Source organism: Brassica napus, chromosome C6 (genome assembly GCF_020379485.1).
Source record: "Brassica napus cultivar Da-Ae chromosome C6, Da-Ae, whole genome shotgun sequence".
Lineage (NCBI taxonomy): Eukaryota > Viridiplantae > Streptophyta > Magnoliopsida > Brassicales > Brassicaceae > Brassica > Brassica napus.
In genome coordinates, this window is record NC_063449.1 from 46,609,488 (window position 1) to 46,630,942 (window position 21,455).

The 21,455-nt window shown below is 36.0% G+C and overlaps 4 protein-coding genes across 5 annotated transcripts; all 4 read right to left on the bottom strand.

Annotated features, from left to right (window-relative positions):
- Positions 1–285: 285 nt before the first annotated feature.
- Positions 286–2,176, bottom strand: LOC111213067 (probable acyl-activating enzyme 4). The gene has a single exon (XM_022714725.2). The coding sequence runs from the start codon at positions 2,113–2,115 to the stop codon at positions 484–486; it is 1,632 nt and encodes a 543-aa protein (XP_022570446.2). The 5' UTR covers positions 2,116–2,176; the 3' UTR covers positions 286–483.
- Positions 2,177–3,789: 1,613 nt separating this feature from the next.
- On the bottom strand, positions 3,790–6,698 carry LOC111213062 (PHD finger protein EHD3-like). Its single transcript, XM_022714721.2, has 5 exons — positions 6,539–6,698; positions 6,144–6,349; positions 5,296–5,610; positions 5,078–5,167; positions 3,790–4,983 (listed from the first exon to the last, which is right to left on the bottom strand). The coding sequence occupies exons 2-5, from the start codon at positions 6,300–6,302 to the stop codon at positions 4,069–4,071; spliced, it is 1,479 nt and encodes a 492-aa protein (XP_022570442.1). The 5' UTR covers positions 6,303–6,349; positions 6,539–6,698; the 3' UTR covers positions 3,790–4,068.
- A 1,334-nt stretch (positions 6,699–8,032) lies between these two features.
- On the bottom strand, positions 8,033–11,754 carry LOC106392171 (probable methyltransferase PMT10). Of its 2 annotated transcripts, XR_007325345.1 has the most exons (10): positions 10,932–11,754; positions 10,331–10,480; positions 9,974–10,244; positions 9,777–9,887; positions 9,364–9,523; positions 9,030–9,287; positions 8,766–8,888; positions 8,612–8,689; positions 8,195–8,522; positions 8,033–8,089 (listed from the first exon to the last, which is right to left on the bottom strand). XR_007325345.1 is itself a non-coding variant. In XM_013832958.3 (9 exons), exons 1-9 carry the CDS (start codon positions 11,526–11,528, stop codon positions 8,324–8,326), a joined length of 1,947 nt encoding a protein of 648 aa, XP_013688412.2. In that variant the 5' UTR covers positions 11,529–11,754; the 3' UTR covers positions 8,191–8,323. The 2 variants fall into 2 exon arrangements, 1 of the variants encoding a protein (XP_013688412.2); XM_013832958.3 differs by lacking the exon at positions 8,033–8,089 and having other exon boundaries at positions 8,191–8,522.
- Positions 11,755–14,174: 2,420 nt separating this feature from the next.
- Positions 14,175–17,462, bottom strand: LOC106392172 (protein kinase STUNTED). The gene is made up of 10 exons (XM_013832959.3): positions 17,095–17,462; positions 16,891–16,979; positions 16,580–16,823; positions 15,883–16,491; positions 15,552–15,800; positions 15,312–15,475; positions 15,143–15,222; positions 14,908–15,055; positions 14,684–14,833; positions 14,175–14,612 (listed from the first exon to the last, which is right to left on the bottom strand). Exons 1-10 carry the CDS (start codon positions 17,249–17,251, stop codon positions 14,379–14,381), a joined length of 2,124 nt encoding a protein of 707 aa, XP_013688413.2. The 5' UTR covers positions 17,252–17,462; the 3' UTR covers positions 14,175–14,378.
- Between the last annotated feature and the right edge of the window lie 3,993 nt (positions 17,463–21,455).

Genomic DNA, 21,455 nt, shown 5'->3' on the forward strand with positions numbered 1-21,455 from the left:
ATAGAAACAAAAAAAAAGAATAAAAATAAATATTTGTTTCTTTTGTTCCATATCAATTTTGATATGGAATGTTTTTCTTCTATAGTTCCTTAAAATTCAAAGAATCACACGCAGCGAAAATTCTCTATAAATGGTGTAATTTTAAAAGAATGAGTAGGAATTGACTATTCTCATTAATTTCTTATGTCACCATTTGGACCCTTAACCGATTTATACTAATATAGATCAAACTAGACTGTTTAAATCGATTTTTAACCACTTAATTTAGTCGGACATCTTACACTGTTTTAAGAATTTTGGTTATAACCATTCCAAAGAGGTACAAGCTGCAAAATAACTAGTAAAGAAGAGAAGAACATCTTCAGACATAGGGACAAGAAAACAGAGTTAAACTAATGAACCAGAGACTTGCTACTTTAGGTATAGAGTAGAACTGAGTAGCATACAATGTAATAATAAAAACAAATCAAAGATTGTTCTTCATCAAGGCATAGACTTAGCCATTTGTCTGAGAAGAAACTTCTGAATCTTTCCAGTAGAAGTCTTAGGAAGCTCCTCCTGAAAAACCACATTCCTCGGAACCATATACTTTGGCAGCTTCGTCTTGCAAAACTCTCTTATCTCTCTCTCAGACACAGACCCATCAAGACACTTCAAGCTCACAAACGCACACGGTGTCTCTCCCCACATCTTGTCTGGCTTAGCCACCACAGCCGCCTCCTTAACCACAGGGTTTGTGTACAGAACCGTCTCAACTTCCTTACTGCTAATGTTCTCTCCTCCGCATATGATCACATCCTTTGACCTATCCTTGACCTCCAAGTAACCGTCCGGGTGCATCACACCCATGTCTCCTGTGTAGAACCACCCGTCCTCTCTCATACTCGCCGCGGTGCCTTCCGGGTCTTTGTAGTAACCCAGCATAACCGAACCGCCTCTAAAAACAATTTCTCCCACGGTTACTCCATCGTGCTTAACGCTTTTACCAGTTAGCGTGTCCCTCACGTCAACTTCTGCAAACACAGCCGTTCTAATCCCTTGCCTTGATTTCAGTTTTGCTCTCTCTCTTTCTCCAAGACCATCCCATTCCGGCTTCCACGCGCATGAGACATTCAGACAACCAGTTTCCGTCAGCCCGTAACCGTGTCCCACATCAAAACCTAGACTCTCAGCGCTGGAGATAACCGTCTCCGGTGGAGGAGCTCCAGCTGTCATAACCCGAACCGGTTGTTTAAGCTGTCTCCGAGATGGAGAGTTTGTCAACATGTTGAGAACCATCGGCGCAGCGCACATGTGTGTCACGTGATGCTTGTCTATCGAATCGTAGATAGTCTTCGCGTCAACTCTTCTAAGGCATATGTTTGTAGCCCCAACAGCGGCTGTGGCCCATGTGTAGCTCCAACCGTTAGCGTGAAACATCGGTAAGGTCCATAAGTAAACCGGCCGGTTAGGCATGGACCAGTCGAGCAAAGAGTTAATAGTACTCATGAAAACGGCACGGTGGCTAAGTACTACACCTTTGGGAGACGACGTCGTTCCGGAGGTGTAGTTAAGCACCATTGGGTTCCACTCGCTGCTAGGACGCACCCACTTGAACGTCTCGTCTCCTCTCTCCATAACACCTTCGTACGTGTCTAGAAACTCCACGTTAGAAGATAACGACATGTTGACGTCATCTTGGAGGAGGACGAGACGTGGCTTCTCGTTCTTGGGCAAGAACGAGACAGCTTCAAGAACTAAAGAACTCGAGTGGTGGTCGACGAAAACGAGCTTGGTTTCGCTGTGACGCAGGAGGACTGAGAGTGCGTTAGCGTCTAAGCGAGGGTTGATGTTGTTGAGGATGGCCCCGGACATAGGAACCGCGAACTGAAGCTCGTAGACGGAAGGGACGTTGGGACCAATAACGGATACGACTTGGCCACGGTTGATTCCGAGGGAAGGGGAAGATAGAGTCGAAGCTATGCGGAGACATCGGGAATGAGTTTCGGACCAAGTACGGACGGTGGTTGTGTGGAGGAGGGAAGGTGAGTCGCCGTAGACAGAGGCGGCTCGGTCTAAGTAGCCGAGAACTGTGAGAGGTGATGAGTTTGAAGGGTGTGGGAGTAAAAGTTCCATAGTTGATAATGTCTTGATAGTTTAACTATAATGTGTTTTAAGTTATTACTTTTGATACGGCTTTAGTGGAATATATATAAATATTTTGTTCGTATGTGGTTAGGTGAAATAGTAATCATTATCTTGCAACATTATATTTCTAGGTTAAGCTAATACTAGAATTACAAATAATCATGAAATATAACTTAGCTTTCTATGTTTGGGAATAATCATATCAACTTTTGAAGAACAAAAAGTGTGGTTTAATTGTATTCAAGTATACATATAAAATAAAATATGAAACAAAGAATTAATAAATTTTCTTTGGAACTAACGTGTACGTATCATCGTTATAAGAAGCAAAACAAATTTAAGCAAGATGAATTAAGTGTACTAATCTGGTATTAGCTATAATAAGAGATATATAGTTTGCATTAAAAGAAAGATATTATAACAAGACGTAATTGCATATATCTACCGACAAACATAGTAAATTGCCTCAACGACCCAGTTAATGCTGAAAGGTTGTTGCCTGTTGGAAAGTGGAAGTTTGGAAACCGCAACCTACTATTCATTTAAATTAAATTTATCCGAGATGTAAAGAATTGCGAAAATGCTTTATTGATGTATTTATATTTCGAAGATTGTTAAGACAAAACGACATACTCGATGTTTTATTAGGGAACGTGAATACATTATTTACATGCAATATGCATGCGTGGAATGAATTTAGAATGCATATTTATCACACACTAATTAGCCATTCTCTTGTGTCATTTTGGGTTACCAAACCTTTTTAAATAAAGGAAGCACGAAAAATAATCTGCAAGTGTATGTTATACGTTACACGTATCGATCCAAGATGGCAAGATCGTAACCTAGATTCATGTGGATAACCCTAAAAAGGTTAATTGGAAGGAAAGTGTACAAAAATGAAATATCTCAAACTTTCCTAATATTGAAATTGCAAATAAAAAACATTTCTACTACATTTCTTTGAATGAAACGTAATTCCTGTCTACATATTTATCTAACCGGTAGGTGTCATTGCAGAAAAAAAAAGAATTGTTTCGTTTTTCAATAAGATTATGATGCACACTATATTTTTAACTTAAAAGAAACCTTAATGTACGACTATATATTAAGATTCAACACAAAAGATAGACCTAATTAAATATCATTGGCAATAATGGCAGCAATTGTTAGAACACAAATGGAACATGATGGGAAGATGGTATCATGATGGGAAAAAGTTAGAATACAAGTCCCAAAACCTTTGTTCAAAAAAAAAAGTCCCAAAACGTTCATCTCTCTAATGAAATATACTCCAACATTAATGTGATGATATACCCCTTCTCTTCATTTGATACTTATACTGCATCTTTAATCCCCAAAATGAAATATTTTTCAGTATGTACGGTGAGGCCATATCAATTTTTATTTTTTTTGGTAAAAAGGCCATATCAAGTTTGTAGGAATTGTGGTATTATTCAGTGCCACACCTAATATATTTGATATGCATGTATAAATTTTATAAATTTCCAGACGTTATATAATTCATAGTAGTACATTCTCAAGTTGAAGACAAGGGCATGTTACAATTTTAGTAGTACATGATCTTAAATGTCTCCTAACAGGTTGTCTGGATACAAACGATTAAACTAAGAACTCGAAATTTATGTAAATAATAAGATGTAATTTGGATTAAAATTTATAAAAAAAACTAAGAAGCATCATATCTTCGGTCAAGAACTAGCTCATTATAAAGGTGAGCAGAGTGCAAAATCAACATCCCAATAGACATTTGATTAAAGAATTAAATCCTAAAAATGTGGTCTTTAGAAACCCCTGTCCTACTTTGAAAAAGTTAGGAAGATGAACAAAGACAAAAAAATGTTTTTAGAGACAAGAAATGTGTAATAGTCTGCCTGTTTTTTTTCTTGAACCAATCATCTCATTTAATGGATTATGAAGTCACATCTGTTCTTGATCTTTCAATGTGTCAGCTGCGTTAAGAAGCATATCCATCCCTCCTACGCTATTATCCAACCCTCCTTTGCCTTTACTTCCCGGTTTGCTCTCGTTCATCTTCCCTTTCAGTGTCTGCACAGCCCCCACCTTCTTCTTCTCAACCACATTTCGAAACTTGCGCACTTTCTGAATCGCAACTTTACAAGTCCTGCAAAACCATTCTCCATCTGGAACCGACGCACACGGAGGCTTCATGCAGTAGATGTGGTAAGCATCATCACACCCGTCGCACAAGACAATCTTGTCATCATCCTTGTCGATTAAGCAGTTTCTGCATAAGCACGAGGAGCAGTACCAGCTGACGTTGTGTAGCTTTATCTGCTTTGAAGTCAGACACCTGATGTGGTAGTACTTGTGTGGGCAGAAAGGGTGATCGCATGTGATGAACCTGTTCCCATCGCCTTTCTCCACTTTTGTCCCACATGTCCTGCAGAGTTCAGAATCTATCTTTGTCTCCATGGCGTCATCTACATGATTCATCATGTTGGATGTTGAATTCTCTTCTGATCCGTTTGATTCTTCTTTACGTTCTGCACTCGAATCATCAACGCATCCGTTCTTATCTGTCTTTATCAGCAGCTTTTCGGTTTTCTTTTTCTCGCACACAACGCAATTCTCGTGAGGTGATCCGAATCCATTAGCTGTGCAGTTTAGGCAGTACCAAGTGTCTGAAGACATCTCTTTCTCACCAGGATGTGCACATGAGACATGGTACATATCTTCACAATGATCACAAGCTAAACAGTCCTTTACCACTGCCTTCTCTCCACATAGCTTGCAAGCGTCTTCAACACTGTCGTTTCTGGTGGTCTCTACATTAGGATGAGGGTTAGGTTCCACAGTGTTGAACTGCTTCAACTTCCAGATTTTGAGAAAGAACAAAAAAAAAAGACATTAGGGGATTTATAAAATAAAAGTAAATTGAAAAAGATCATTTATTCATGAGCCTCACCTGTTCGGTACAAGAGGCTTTTGAAAGATCCAAGAGACTACCAGCAAGAACAGCCATACCATTACCAACATCCTGTAGTTTTTTCCAGACCTGTAATCAGTAGTTAGGTTTAGTACTAATCTAACGCATAAGTATCTTCAGGAAAAACACAGCCACATTGCTTCAAGTTGAGAGTTTTGAGTTCATCATACTCTATAACATGCATAGTTTTGAGTTACCTCTTGGAGATCCGTTGAGAAGAGCACATTTGAACCTTCATAAGCACCCTCTTGCATCCTGGTGTCTATCAAAGTTCTGCAGGGAAGGTCTTCAATCTTGACCCCTTGGAGATTCTCGGAAAGCAACTTACTGAGGGAAGCAAACTCCTTTGAAGCTAAAACTTGAGACAGAACATTCTGGCAACCGGCTGTCACAGTCTCATACTTGGGGGGTTCGGTTGTTGGTTCATCTGGATTTGAAAGCTGGGGGAGTTCACCAGTAAGATGAGTTCCTCCGCTGGACCTTTGACCATTTAATTCACAAGCGACAGACTCCTGCGCAAACAAGAACGAGCTACCATGTCTTAGAACGAGCAAACAGGAGTTTCATCACACAAATATAATGAGACCAGTTTCAGGATTTGACTGCACAATGCAGCAAAACACTTCCAAGATTCTCAACAAGCACAACATCAATGGAAATCTCTTATCATTTCTATAGCATTTTCCTGAATCTAGCTATCACACACAACACACCCATGTCGTCTGGAAAAAAACAAGAAACAGTTGCATAACCGAAAAAATGGTTTACTTAAATGAATAAGCCACAGAAAGATCAAAAAAAGGAATGAACATTAGTCTTTAACTCCACCCACAACATACTGCATTGGTGAGGCTAACATTGAGTATTGAAGCTATCTACTAATCATCACCCCTAGATTGATGTAACTGAGGCTAACATTAAATACTGAAGCTATCTACTAATCACCATCCCTAGATTGAAATATAACCTAACATGCAAACACACAAAAGTTGTAGCAATTCAAATCAATCACAATCATCATCATCATCATAATAGAAAAAAGTACCCGGCTTCTTGAGAGACCATCCGTAGAAACCATCTCACACATCCCATTAACCTTTCTCCGCTTGTTATCTCTAGAACTTGCATTAGCCATATTCAATGTACCATTAGGCTGACTACTCTCTCTACCGTCACCATTGCTCATCACCTCATCCACAATCATCTTTAAACCCGCAATGCTCTGATATCCCTATGATCTAGGGTTTCATCCTACAATAGAGAAAAAAAAACACAATTTCACAATCCTTCAACGCAATCAAAGAAGAAAAGTACACATTTGGGTTCATCAATTTCATCAGATTCCTTCAAAATTTCACAGAAACTTACAATCTCAATCATACGAAGATTAAGGCCAATTTCAAAAATCCTGACAAGACACAAAGGAGTTAAAAAGCGTACCGGAGTGGAGAAATCGACGAATGGAGAAAACCCTTTACGAAAGGTTCGATTTTTTTTTTTTTTTTTTATCTCGGTCGCCGGAGAATGAATCGCTGGTGGTTCTTCTGCAAAATCTCTCTCTCTCCCCACACGGCTTTCTCTCTCTTATCTTTGAACCAGTTTTTAAACTTGCGCCTCCCCTCTCTAAACCGGTTCTTGGATCTCACACCGGTTGAAACCGGTATTCAGCGACGAGAAACTGACACGTGGAAGTGGATTGGGACGTGGTAAACAGTTGCACCTGATGGGTGCTGTGCTTAGTTAAAAAAAAAAAGTGTATTGGTTAAGGAGAACCGGCTGATCTGGATTTTTTTTTTTTAAACCGAGAACATTATCATAAATTTTGAATTTATGGGAGGTGATTCCACAGAATTTAAGATAGATTAAAAAAAATTACGATTCTGAACTAAATATTTTTTAAAAAATATTAAAATTTAGTCAGAGATACGTGATTTTATAAATCTGCCATTGTTTAAAAATTTCTGTCGCCGAATTTTCAAATTTATCAATTCAATGATTGCCTAATTAATTTGTTTTTGTCTTTTTATGATATTTATAGAAAAACATGAATATTCAATTTTTTATTTAAATTTAAACTAATTCTTATGAAATTCAAGCATTCCAGATATAAATTTGAAATTTATATACCTACGGATAAAATTTTCATTTTGAATTGGTTTTACTTAACTACAGGTTGATTTGATTCTAAATGTTACATACTATAAACAGGAGTGAGGCTAGGTATGTCAATAGGTATGTAAACACTTGCACCCACACTTATTTTTATAAACAATGGCAATTTCATAGTTAAATATTTTGTGCATCCATTACAACTTTAAATTGTGCATCTATTCTTTTTTATTGTTCCATTAATTAGTTAAAAAGGAACAAAATCTAATAAAATAAATAAATTTAACCTTAAATGTTAAGATATATTTATTTTTTCTAGCTATTGTAGTAAAAATCTTTAGTTAGAATGATATCTGATATTTGCTCATAAATAATTCTTAATATTCCTACCAAATTTTTGTGCCACCAATACAAGAAAAAATCTATAATTATACAAAAATCTATAAAATGGTACCATTCGATTCATTTTGTTTGAAATTCGTCAAATTTATCTATAATTATACAAAAATCGAACAATAAACCATAGATATTTAAAATAAAACATATTTAAACGCCAAATTTAACATTTAAAGTTTATACTACTTAACAGTGTTAAAATCACTACAACTAAATCATATATAGAAAATATAGAAAAGAAAACACATGAAATCATAGTTCCAGAAATTTAAGTTTCTGTACCGGGTTCAAATCAATTCTTATCGAATCTAAATCTATACATACGGGTAAGAGAATTAGACAAATATATATCCATCAAATTTCAGTTCCAATTTTGTTTTTCAGATTCAAGTCTGATTGCCAAAGACTACTTCTAGCTATTTTTACAAGTATAATAAATCTTTGTTTCTCAACTTTCTTTCAGTGTTAAAATGTGCTCAAGTGTATTTTATTTTTCTTGTATAATGGAAAGAGTGGAAATACTTTTTTTTTTTTTTTTTTTTTTTTTTTTTTTTGTTCTTGCTGTCAAAAAAAAAAAAAAAAAAAAAGTATTTCCACTCTTTCCATTATACAAGAAAAATAAAATAAAACAACGTCGCAATCATTATCAGTCAGTACTCTACTACTACTGTTTGCTTTGAGCAGACTTATCATCCCATTAAGGATTTTTGTATCCTTTTCTCAAATCCCTTTATCGCAAATGAGTATCCTAACGCTTGCGTGTGGTCCTTCTCCTGTATCATGGACCCCAGCTCTCCAACCAATGGCTGTAGCTATTTGCTTAAGTTGGTCCATCAAAGACAGGGAGTCCCTTATGTAAACCCTTCCTCCTGGTCTTAACATCCTGTCCATCTCCACCATTATGTTTGTTATGTTGCACCTATGTTCCACACCAATTACACAATACATTACTTCAATCAAGGTACTGACCCATTCAGCATACACATCACACAGAAACAAAGTTATTACCTCTTCTTCTCATTAGACAAGAGAAATGCAGCATGTATTAAGTCATAGGTTCTTGGGTATGTGTCAAATGGCTCACACCTAGAGAGAAACCAAAGTGCAAAGAGCTTAGATGTGATCTTTTGACAAGTAAAAGAGTGTATATAGAGATCTATACCAGTCATGCATAGTCCCCACAAGCCCACGGTCATAGATAACTGGCAAGGTGTTGAATCCACTTATGGGAACAACGTTCATAACCCAACAGTCAAGCCCTAGATCGTTTAATGCTGCTGCAAACCTACAAGAAATATCAAAGTAACCAATGTTCAAGAAATCGCTAGGCGGTAATTAGACGCTTTATAGAGATTTTTTGAAAGTCTAAACCGATTTGTAAACTTGGATGTGACAAAAACACAAACAGATGTGGTTTGATGATTACCCTCCAAAGCCAGCTTTCATGTCAAGAACATTCCTTAGCTTAAACTCCTTCCATCTAAAAACCCGCACATAGCTCTCTACTGTTTCAAACCAAAACCTAGACTCTGCCTTCATAATCTCCTTCCGTGATATATAAGCATCCATTTGAATGCTCTGCAACCTCTCTGGAGGATCATGAAGACGTGCAGGCCATGGGGAGACATTAGCCCCGTAGCCAGTTTCAGGTAATCTAGTGATGCACGGTTTCATATCCACATACCTGAAAACAAGAAACCACAAAGCTCAAGGAGAGTTGCAAGAAAGACACAATACTAGTGGAAATGAGACTAATGTACCAAACATCATCAGGATCATCATCAGGTCTGCACAAAGGAGGCTTGGCTCCAGCTTCTCGGTTGAGATAGCAGCTATTGTTTAGAGGCTTCCTCCACACAGCTATATAGCCTTCTTTCTTGATAAGCTCCCAACAGATTCGGCTCGTAAGATCTACCATTTCTGAAACGACACTCTTTTATTAGTCAAGTCTCCATAGCAACACAATGTTCTAAAAAAAATCGGTATAACAGGCGCCTAGTTGGCAAATCGGATATAAACAAAAAGATCTTTCTAGAACGATTAAAAAAAATCGGTATTGGCGTTCAAAAAGTCTAGGCGCCCGACTAATCAATAATCTCATATAATACGGCTAACTAAATTATTGAATATTGAGCAGACATAATGTTTTTTTTCTTCCAACAAATATACAGACCTTTCCACTGTTCTTGCAAGTTATCCTCATGTTTGTAAACAGGTTGTGCAGCCCAAACAAAGTACCCTCCTGCTCTAAGCATTCTATTAGCTTCAAGAAGAAGTATCCCATCTGTGTAATTCAATGCAAACAAAAAGCTTTTTAGACACATAAAAACATTATAGGATAAGCAAAAACCAAAGTAGTGAGAGATTAACCATCTCTGGTCCAATTGATTCTGCATCTTGAACAATGGATCATCTCAAAAGCCTGACTTGGATACAACAACCTCCGAGTAGCAAACACAGCCACCATTGCAGGGACACCACGCTCCAACGCAAACTGTATCTGATTCTCATGGACATCTTTAGGTGCTACAGACAATGTTGTCGTGTTACGCTGCATCAAAAAGGCACCAAAGCTCGCCACGCCGCAGCCAATGTCCAATGCAGCACGAGTGCTTACACCAAACGTAATGCCGGGAACCATCTACAAAAATTTCAAACTTAAGATCTCAACAGAGAAAGCAGATGAGGTAATAACAAAAAAAAAATGCAGAGGGGGTTGAATGAAACCTGAGAGATCTGGTCTAAGTACTGATCAGCTCCGTGGATGAACTGAGTTCCACCTCCAGGGAAAACAAACTTGTCTTTCTCTCTTCTTATCCAGTTTTGACCTCCTTTGTCTTCTACTAAGCGTGTATGAGGCACATTGTTGAACCATATCTAACAGTAGAAACACACATCAGTCAATAAAGTTAGAAACTTTACACTGCATCTCAAATGGGTCAGACAAGCTAATGTTCTAAAAAATCGGTTTAAGCAGCCCCTAGTTGACAAATCGGGTCTAAACGAAACTATTTTTTCAGAACATCTTTTTTAAATCAGTCTAGAGTGCGCCCGCCTAAACAATAATCCTGGCGCCTAACCAGCACCTATCAATTTCTAGAATATTTAAATAGGCCAGACAAGCTATGTCGGTCTAAATGGCGCCTAAGTAGCCGCCTAGTCGGTAAATCGGATTTAAACGAAACAATTTTCTCTAAAATGATTCTAATAAATCGGTCAAGTATCCGCCTAACCAGTAATCCTCTATAAAGAGTCTAACCACGGCCTAGCGATTTCTAGAACATTGGTAGGAAGAAGTAAAGGAAGGTGCTTTATGTAACTACATCACCTTGTCTCTGCTCTGTGGCCATGGGATTGGTTTCTTGTACCCATCTGGCGGCGGAATCAAGCAGCCAAGTCTCTCCTTAGGACAATGCCTCTCGTAGTTCTCTCCTCTGTCAGTACTGTTCAGCCTCTTGATCTCTTCTTCGTTGTCTAAACATGGAATGTGATCCGTCTTCCTCTTGTCACACACACTAAGCTTCTCAATCCGAAACGCTGCTTTCGAGTCTCCGGTTGCTTCCGACGAGGAGGAGGAGTTCCCGGTCTTGATCTCATCGACGGCGTCGGGATCGAACCCTCCGATCTCAAAGGTGTCAGACATGGCGCCGTTCTCGTCGATGATTCCCGTCCGGACCACCGTCGGTGGGAGAGGAGGAGGGGAGATCTTGAGACGAGGACGCGGCGGAGGAGATGGTGGCACGGCGGAGACGGTGGTTGCGTTGGTTTGTAGAGCTTCCGGGGAGGAGACGAGAGACGGGTAAGAGAAGGAATCAGAGAAGTGGTTGAAGAGGAAGATGGTTGTGATCGAGATGAGCGCAAAGGCGATGACTTTGACCAATCTCGGCGTCTTCACTGCGTCTAATCCGACGTCGGAGAGTTTCATCGTCACGGTGACGAAGGCAGAGCACTTTGGCGACGGATCGAGCAGAAAAAAAAAAACAGAGTTTTTAACGGAGTTAATGACGGCGACGGTGGAGAGACGGAGGAATAAGGTGGAGGTTGAGACACGTGGGAGATGTGGGAGTGAGTGAAGGTACGAAACTCGAGGACTGCTACTCGCATGAAGACAATGGAACAGAACAGAAACAGAAGGAAGGAAGAATAGTTTTAAGCGTGTTATATAATGATGACGACCTAATTACAATCTGGAAGAAACCTTATTGCTTTTTTAACTAATTTTATTATTTTATTTTTTACTGAAAACGAGTGATTTAACTAGACTTGTAACTGGTTTAGATTTATATGGTTAACGAATCGCATTTCTTTCTTTAATTGTATAGTTGAGAGAGAGGAGAGGATGATGTGATCTTCTTTTGACTTGTTGACTTTAGAGATTTGGTATATACCCACATGCTCACACTCACGTGCCTTTCAATTGGGCATTAGTCCCAACAAAATCATGTACTTATATAGAAATACAAATCCAAAAGTAAAATCTGGAAATCCTTGTTTATTAGGAATCGGATAAAATATAGTAAGAAACAAATATAAATTGTGATTTCGTTGTCATAATGATATGTTTGAGATACTACCACTAAGGCTATATATAATTGATGTTGATGGACTTTTGTTTAATTTTTATTAAGTATTGTTTTCTAAATTTTAAAGTTTCTTTTATTTTGGTTCATCTAAACTATTCTAAAAATAATTTTTAACATTTTTTTCTATCAACAAAAAAAATGAAATTGAAGACTCCAATTATATATTTGTATTGAATATGAAACAAAATGTGAGATTGTACAAGGTTTATATTTGCTACCTCAAGGTTTTTTTTAGGTAGTAATTTATGACTTAAAAGTATTTAAACCACTCTAATTGTCATAAATAACTCTTCAATCGCAATGGAGTTTAGAGAAATATATGTAATGCACATTGTTATACATTAATCAACTAAGGTATTGATTGTTATTTTGTTCAACTACTCAAAAGTCAAAACTAACATGCATATGGAAAAATACATATACATGTAAATAATAACAAATATGTCAACAATGTTATATTATGCAAAACCAATAACAGAACTATATAGTAATGATTTGTTGTTTGTATTGCACATTGCTATACATTAATCAATTAAGGTATTAATTCTTATCATGTTGTGGTTGTTGTCCAATCGAAACAATCTTCTAGTCTCTGAGAACCAAATAGATTCATTCTGGAACAGAGTCAGTCATTCGGTAGCTGAAAGGGTCTTATGAACCGAATCTGCTATATCGTCCACAACCACAGAATCCTTCAAATCAATCTTAAAAGAAACCATTCAATAAGGTAATAATGCACAATCATTCAAATAATCTTAAAGAATCCAGTTTAAGAAGTATCAGATATGAAACAAAATGAGAGATTGTACGAGGTTTGTATTTTCTATCTCAAGACTTTTAAGCTAGTAGTTTATGACTTCAAGTATATAAACCACTTTAATTGTCATAAGGAACTATTCAATGACGATGTGGTTTAGAGAAATATATGTAATGCACATTTTTAGACATTAATCAATTAAGGTGGTGATTGTTATTTTGTGCAACTACTTAAAAGTTAAAACCATGGTAGCATACATATAGGTGTAAAACCAATAATAGAAAATGTAATAATGAATTAGTGTTTGTATTGCATTTTTTTTTACTATGTCAATCACATTGAAGATTAGAATAGAGAAATAACAAAATCTCTCTTTTTATTTTTAAGTTGAGGTTATTGGTTTTGGTATTTTAATAGATTTAGAAATCCTTTTTGAATGTGGAAATCTTTGGTAAATCCAAATTTTTTAAAGCAAATCAGATGGACTTCAAAACCAAATCAGTGGATTATTCTAAATCAACCAAGTTGATCTTTAATAATTTTATTTTATAATAAAGTCAATAAATATAAAACATGTTTTTCATTTTTTTTTCTTTCATATATCATATGTTATTCTCATAACATATAAACTTTCTCCACATATGTGTTGCTATGGCTGCTCTCAATTGATTGACATGCTTTCTTTGATGAATTTGAGTTACAAAATTTTCTTTATGGTTACTATTTTTCTTCAAAAAAAATTTTTTGTCACTAAAATCTTTTTCTTCGAAAGTTCTTTGTAAAAATTGAAAATTATATTTTTTTTAGTAAACTGGAAACATATGATATAAAAATGGTGATTATAGAAATTGAGAATATAGAAATTGGTTTGAGTGAATATGAATGTTAATTATAGAATGGAATAATACAAATCCAACCAAATAACAAGGTTTAACTCAATATGTGTTCCTTTGTATTTTGGTCTTAAAAACACTTGTAAGTCCATTAAAATCTATTTTCAGATCTAATACTTAAACAATTCATTGCTCTGATTAACAGTATAACACATGATGAAAATCAACAACATTGGATTTGGTTTGGATTTTGAAATCTATTTCTTTTATGAATTTGGTCACAGATACAATAACAATAAATTTATATATGAATTTTAAAATCAGACAATAACGCTGAATTTTGTTTGGATTTTCAAATCCATTATAATATACAAATTTATAACACCCCTTTTAGGCTCTACTTGCAAGGATTTTTATCTTTGGTTTTATTATACCACAACTATAAGAAGTATCCCAAAAAGATGAAAATTGTGAAACACACCCCTCAACACATTGAAATCTACAATTACAACCCTTGAACGTGGAAGAATGAAGGCTAAAAAGAACCCCACAAAGCCACCACCACCGACCATATATATATACAAACACACACAACAATAGTTTCAGTCAAGGGAGTTTCTGCCTTTGAGATAATCCTCAACAGAGACGCCTTGGTCAAAGCTTCCCATGGAGAGAGAGTCATCTTCAACATCAAGAAGCGCTACTTTAAGGTGTGACTGCAAGTTAGATCTTTGACACTCCTCATCCTTGAGCATCTCTGATTCATCTGAGGAGTTACTCGCTTGTTGCATTGCCCATTTGAGTGTGTCTTCATCGCCTTTGAGTAGCTTTAAGACCTGCATCATTCCACATTCGTTAGGACAACTACATAGAGCTATGACTATGATAGATAAAATAAATGACTTACTATGCTCATTTTTGGTCTAGCTTGAGGACTACGTCGAATACAAAGAGTAGCAGCTAACGCCATCCTCTGCATTTGATCACCATTGTTGTTATCCTTCAAACTCTGGTCTAATAACTGAGAATACTTTCCATCGTCTAGAATTGGTTTAGCCTGTTCATAACCATTACATAAGAGCAGAGAGAAAAGGTTTGGTTTTAAATGAGAGTATGCAAGCAAACACATACCCACAAGACAAGACTCTCTTGTCCCTTTGGACATCCACTGCTAATAGGTTTCCTTCCAGAGAGCAACTCAAGTAGAACAACACCAAATGCATACACATCTATCTTATCATTCACCTTACCATACATAAAGTACTCAGGAGCCAAGTAGCTGCATCAAGTAAAAAAAAGAAGAAGATTAACACACACAAAAAAAAAACATTTTCAAAAACTTTTCATAAATAAAACATCATAATACCCAAAGGTTCCAGCCACATCTGAGCAGACAATGTGAGTTGTGGATATAGACGCCCACCTCGCCAGCCCAAAATCAGAAAGCTGGTCACAAGAAATCACTAATTTTTTTTTTTAATATTTGTTTAATAATATATGTAAAAAAAAAAAAACAATAGAGTTTTGTACTTTACCTGTGGCTCATAATCATTAGATAACAGTATGTTAGATGACTTAACATCTCTGTGAATAACAGGTTGTGAAGCAGTGTTATGCAGATAGTCTAATGCCTCTGCTACTCCCAGAGCTACTTTAAACCTCTGGCTCCAACCAAACGCAAGTGGATCTTTCTTGTCTCCTGTTAATTAAACCAAACATTTGTTTAGATTCCATGATCATAACATAGAATCTCTAGAGTTGGTTAAGGGTTTTACCGTGAAGATTCTCTTCTAGGCTTCCTCTTGAGAGATAATTGTATACAAGTAACAAGTTGTTGTCTTCAAAGCAAAAGCCTAAGAGGGAGATAACGTTCTTATGGTGCAAAGTTGTGATGATCTCGATCTCAGCGACGAAATCATTCAAGATATCTTCTGTTTGCTTGAGGATCTTTACAGCTACTTCTCTTCCGTTGGATAAACAGCCTCTAAAAACTCGGCTGCTCCCTCCTATACCGATGAAATTATCTGAAAAACCACAATGCTTTTTCTTCTTAGTTACATAAGAACTATAAACATTGTCATGTGGTTAAAGGAGAGAAGAACAAACCAGTGGAGAAGTCTGATGTCACTGAAACAAGCTCCTTGTATTTGAAGACCTGGCAGGTTGAAGAGAATCTCTCATAGAGTCCCTCTAGCTCCTTAGGTGGCTTTCTTGGACTATTGTCAGAAGAAGACTTCTTGGTGGTGATAGCGTTTAAGCTTGACAATATACCATCACAAGAGTCATGACCAATCTGCTTACTGCTCCTCGGAGGAAGCTTCAAAGCCCATTGAGAAGTAGGCCTATGAGATGTAATTGGTTGTGCTGCTGAAGTAAAAGCACGGCGAAGCAAAGGCCAACCTGGTCTAGCTTCAGGCTGTTTCCTAACCAACATAGCTGTAGAACCTTTCTCAGACACAATCTCCTTTGCTTTGAGACACTTATCATCATCATCTTCACTCCTATCTGAAGCTCTAGCAGTTGTATCATTTATAGAACCACAAACCGAACAACTCTCAGAACGAGCAGCCACTAAGGCTTGCTTCAAACTCTGGCCACAAGATTCATCTTCCTTGGAGACCTCCTCTGAATGGCTAACGACTTTGGAAGTGGTAGTTAATGTAACCGATCTCTGAAGCACATTCAACAAGTTGTTCTTCCTTACATCTTCCTCAACTGTAACACACAACTCAGCCCACTCAAAGGATACCAAAACAAGAGAAAGGCTGAAACTTTATCAAGAAAAAAGGTCAAACAAACAAACCTCGAGGATGGTTAACGGACCCTTCTCTCTGGAACACGATCTTACCGTTGTTAACAGCATGAACCCAACGATCCTTTGGCAGCTTCTTGGCCAAGTACTTAGCTACAGAAGCTGATGAACGAATCGCGTTGTGACGACTTTTAGAGATTCCAACTAAAACTTTCGACGCGGAGAACGATTTGGCTTCTCTAGCTATCATCTTACGAGGTGAGTCGCCACGACACAGCTTCAGCTTCAGATCCACCTATACAAAAAGACAGAACTTTTCAACATCTTCAAAGTCTTGAGATTGAAAAAGGTTCAGACTTTACCTGTTTTAGATTGCAGAAGCCTTCGTAAACGTCGAGAACAGAGTCGAAGGTCTTCACCAAGGAGAGAAGCGAAGAGTTTTCAACAATCTCTACACACACACAAACAAAAAGATCGAAACTTTTTTTTTTTTTATCACAGAACATAAAAAAAAAGATCAAAGCTTTATTGGTTTTGAAACAGAGCAAAAAGAGAGAGTGTGTAACCGTTGCTAAGGATGTGAAGAGCGATGACGGTATCGCCAGGCTCAGCGACTTTAACGAGAGCCCAAGTGAGTAGCTCTCTGCTCGGTGCGTCTAGCTTCACGCCGACGAGAATCGTACGGCCTAATCGTCCTTCTTCCTCTCTGCTGTTTTCTATCATCTCTTTTAGTGTTTCAAAGGTTGCCTTTTTGGATGACGTTAGAGACAAAAGGACATGGTTGATGATTGTGTTATATATATAATCCCGAAACGAAGACAAGATCGTATCTCTCTCTCTCTCTCTGTTGTCTTGTAGTTGCAGAGAGGGATAAGTTTTAACCGCAGGTTTGGTTTTGCTTTTGATGCTCTCTCTTCAGAAAGAAGACAAGAGAAGAGCAGCAGCCATCTTTTTTTTTTATATATATATTTTTTAGAAATGATTTTTTAAACCCTACTAGTTAACTACTTTATTTACCGGTCCTTATTTTACTCACCTTTTTTTTTAGTTTTGACATAGTCTCACCGTGTGCATCTCTAATCACAATGACATAAACGAATGTTTATATAATCATATATATATACCGACTCTATTTTTATCTGAAAAGTCCAGCAAAATACCTATCTCAATTGAAAAAATTATTGAATGGTATAATATATTCTAAAAATCATCCAACTAAACTATATAAAAGTCACGCGAGTCTAAGAGAAAAAGACAAAAATAGCACTAAATCAAGTTTATGTTCCCAAACTAGCATTTGATCAAAAGTCACAAAAATAGCATTTAATGTTTTATCAAAAGTCACACACTTAGGATTTAGAGTTAAAGAGTGGGGTTTAGGATTTAGGATTTAGGGTTTAGAGTTTAGGGTTTAGATTTTAGGGTTTAGGGTTTAGGGTTTAGGGTTTAGGGTTTAGAGTTAAGGGTTTAGGGTTTATGGTTTAGGGTTTAGAGTTTAGGGTTTAAAGTTGAGAAATGAGGTTTTGGGGATAAGATTTCAAATTTTGAAAAATAAAAAAATTAAAATTTTCAAAGGATAAACTTAAAAAGATGCTATTTTGGTCATTTTAGTTTTTGAGTGCTATTTTTGTGATATAAACTTAGAAAGATGCTATTTTGGAGATTTGCCACGAGTCTAATCTAAAGAACATTATGAGGAAAAAAAAAATAAAACGAATCCAACAATAAATGACGGAAAAGGAGTTGGTGTTAACGGAAAAAAAAATATATGTTGACTTATTTACTTATCTTTTTACCGAAAAATAGGTAACTTCACAAACGATATCTTTTTTTTGATCAAACGATATCTAAACTTCAAATAAAATATAAACTTCAAAATGTGGACAATAATTTTTTATCTTCTTATCCGGAGTCTGGGATCGTATTTTCACATTACAACCATATATTCCTTTTACCAATTAAATATGATCTATTTTGGATACATTGAGATGAAATATTCGTTTTCAGTTTTATTTATTTTATAATAATTAATATGTAGATCATCGGGTCATAATAAAGTAATCATAATAATTAATATAGATGTAAATATACTGCCTATTAATCTTTATTGTTTCTTTTTTTTTATTATCAGCAATCTTTATTGTTTCTTTTTTTTGGACAAAGCAATCTTTATTGTTTCTAAAGTCATAAAATCTCAAAGAGAACGAATTCCCTTTGTAAATAACATACTGTGAAATTATTAACATAAAAATCTTAAAATACCAAAAAAAAAATCATAGGAGTATCTTAAAGTATAATGAAGAAGAATTATTACTGCACCATGGTTGGTTACAAACTATTGCAATTAATGCAAAATATTTCTACAGGATGGGTCGGTGAACATGTCCGGTACGAAGAACAAAAACCACACCCATGTCATGTGACTCTTCCAACAACCGTGTAACTTACAAGTGTCAATCTCTCTACTACTAATAATAATCACGTCATCATATCTTAAGACGTTTCCTACCATGCTTACCGGTTGCACCAGGTAACGTACACAGCATTAATTACGTAATTAGATATATACGACGGCGGCGTTTATAGTATTAGTAACGTCACTTAGACGCCGTTCCTCATGCCCGAAGAAGAAGGTTAGTTATTATGGTGGTGGTGATGGAGAAAAAAAGATGAGGGAGAAGTAGTAACAGAATACCTGCCGTTTTAGAAGTAATAAACGACACGCCAACTAAATCCGAAAGGCATGCATCAGCGTCCACCTCATGATGAATCATTGACCCTACTTTTCTTTCTTCTATCTCCATCTCACTCTTATTCTTACATTTTCAAGACAAGAACTGTAATCATATTAAAAGATTATTTTTTTTTTTTTTTTTTTTTTTTGATAAAATATTAAAAGATTATTGCTAAAGGATATTATCTTTAGTTGTTATGATTTAAATTAAGGAAATGTATTAAGCATTTTAATAATCAAACGAATGTATTGTTTTGGTTATTAATTAATCCATAACGTCGAATGATTCATTAGTACATTGATGAGAAATATATGAAAGTGGCAACAAACTGATGGGAGGTCAAAAACATTCACCGGAAGATAAGGAAACGTGGACTACTCATTTGGTGGCTTTTGTTTCCGCCACGACAACGCCACTTGATCTTACTTACACATCTCATTTCTTTAACTTTATTTTTTAGTTTTAATTTTTCAAACACAATCATTCTCTTTATTATATTTTCGTGTTAACTAATCACGACTTGTGTTATATAATCGTAATGAATATAACGGATCTAAAAGACCGTGTCCCAATAATTCGCATGATTTTTGGGAGATGAATACTATAATGTTTACCTCTATTATAAAGTGTTGTAGTTGATTATTGGCTAGTGCAATTGTACTAAACTAAATGATTATCACACACTTCACATTTTATAGTAACTTTCAATTCTGAGGACAATCTTCGAACATATTTACTGGGAAATATTTTGAGTTGACTCACTTTTTACAAAAAAAAATTTCTAGCTTAATGAAATATTTTCAAAATTCCCCTAAACCAAAACTGATTTTGCAAAGAAGCGTGAATCATGACCATACAATATTACATAGCCACAAAATATGATGACCATATAAAAATAGCACGTCATTTAAGACGACGGAGAGTTACATGTATACGTCAGAATTAAGCCAATTTAGTAGAATTAAATGTGAACAAAATAATGAATTTTGCTCCCCGTTAATCAATACCCTTCATTGATATAACCACGTGTATTATTAATCGATCACTAATCTAACCCAATATTTTAAGACTGGAACCGTAAAATGTTAGCAGTTGTGATCATTGTAGACAAACTATTTCACTGAACAAAACAATTAGTAACACAAATGACTGCGATATATGAACAAATCGACAATATGCATGAGGTTGATGTTTCTCTAACTTATGGGTGAGTCTTGAAAAACTCGACTCATTTTATTCTATTTTTATATATTATTTTGGACCTACTACGAACCAAGATGCTTCTGCCTGCATTAAATTTATTTAACGAACCAAAGAAATGAGGAGAAGACAAAATCGTCGTTGCAACATAAAAGTTCTAAGTACAAAAAAAAAACATAAAAGTTCTTAAATTCAGTATGGTGAATGAGACCTTTCAAATATTTTTGGCTAGTCTGCGCATCATTAATGGAGATTCTTAAAGCCGAATTTTAGTTATTTTAGTTAAAAGTTAAGAGACAGTTTCTTATATTCTGCTAAGAAGTCTATTCTTAAAATTTTCCATTAATCATACTCTTTATGTGTCAACATTTTGGTGCTTATATTTATTGTCCCCTCTGTGTTTAGAGTTGGTGTTTTTCTTGGTCCATGCACGTGAATAGAATACTAACATTCGTTGTATCTTTGTTTATAATCGTTGGATAATTTTAATATACGTCATATTGCACATTCGCCCTCAAACATTTAGCAGACTTCTAAAACATAGCACATAAAATAATCGTAAAAATTGATATACATCGTTGCTAATTTAGATGCAATATAACATTTTAAATTTAACTTTTCCAATATTTAGAACAATAGTTTCTGCTTTATACATTTTATAATTTGCTGGGCCATAGTGGGCTTATAAATTATGACTAAAATTGGGTCATATTCAATATCTCACTGAAAAATTATATCTCGACAATCTTCAGGCCCAAAGGGAAAGAGTGTTTCGTTCGCCATTAATTTATATTTTGTAAAAAAAGGAATCAAACTTGCGAGCAGCTTGTCACGGACTGATTTCTTCGCAGCAATCAGGACGTGCGGCCTTAGCAACTTTCACCCTTGTGGTTTGCTAAGTCAGCCTTTCGGACAACTCGCTCAGCACTTAGAGAGAGTATGGGTGATTTTTAGAGAGAGAGAGAGTTTGTAGAAGTGTTTTCTTATTAAAA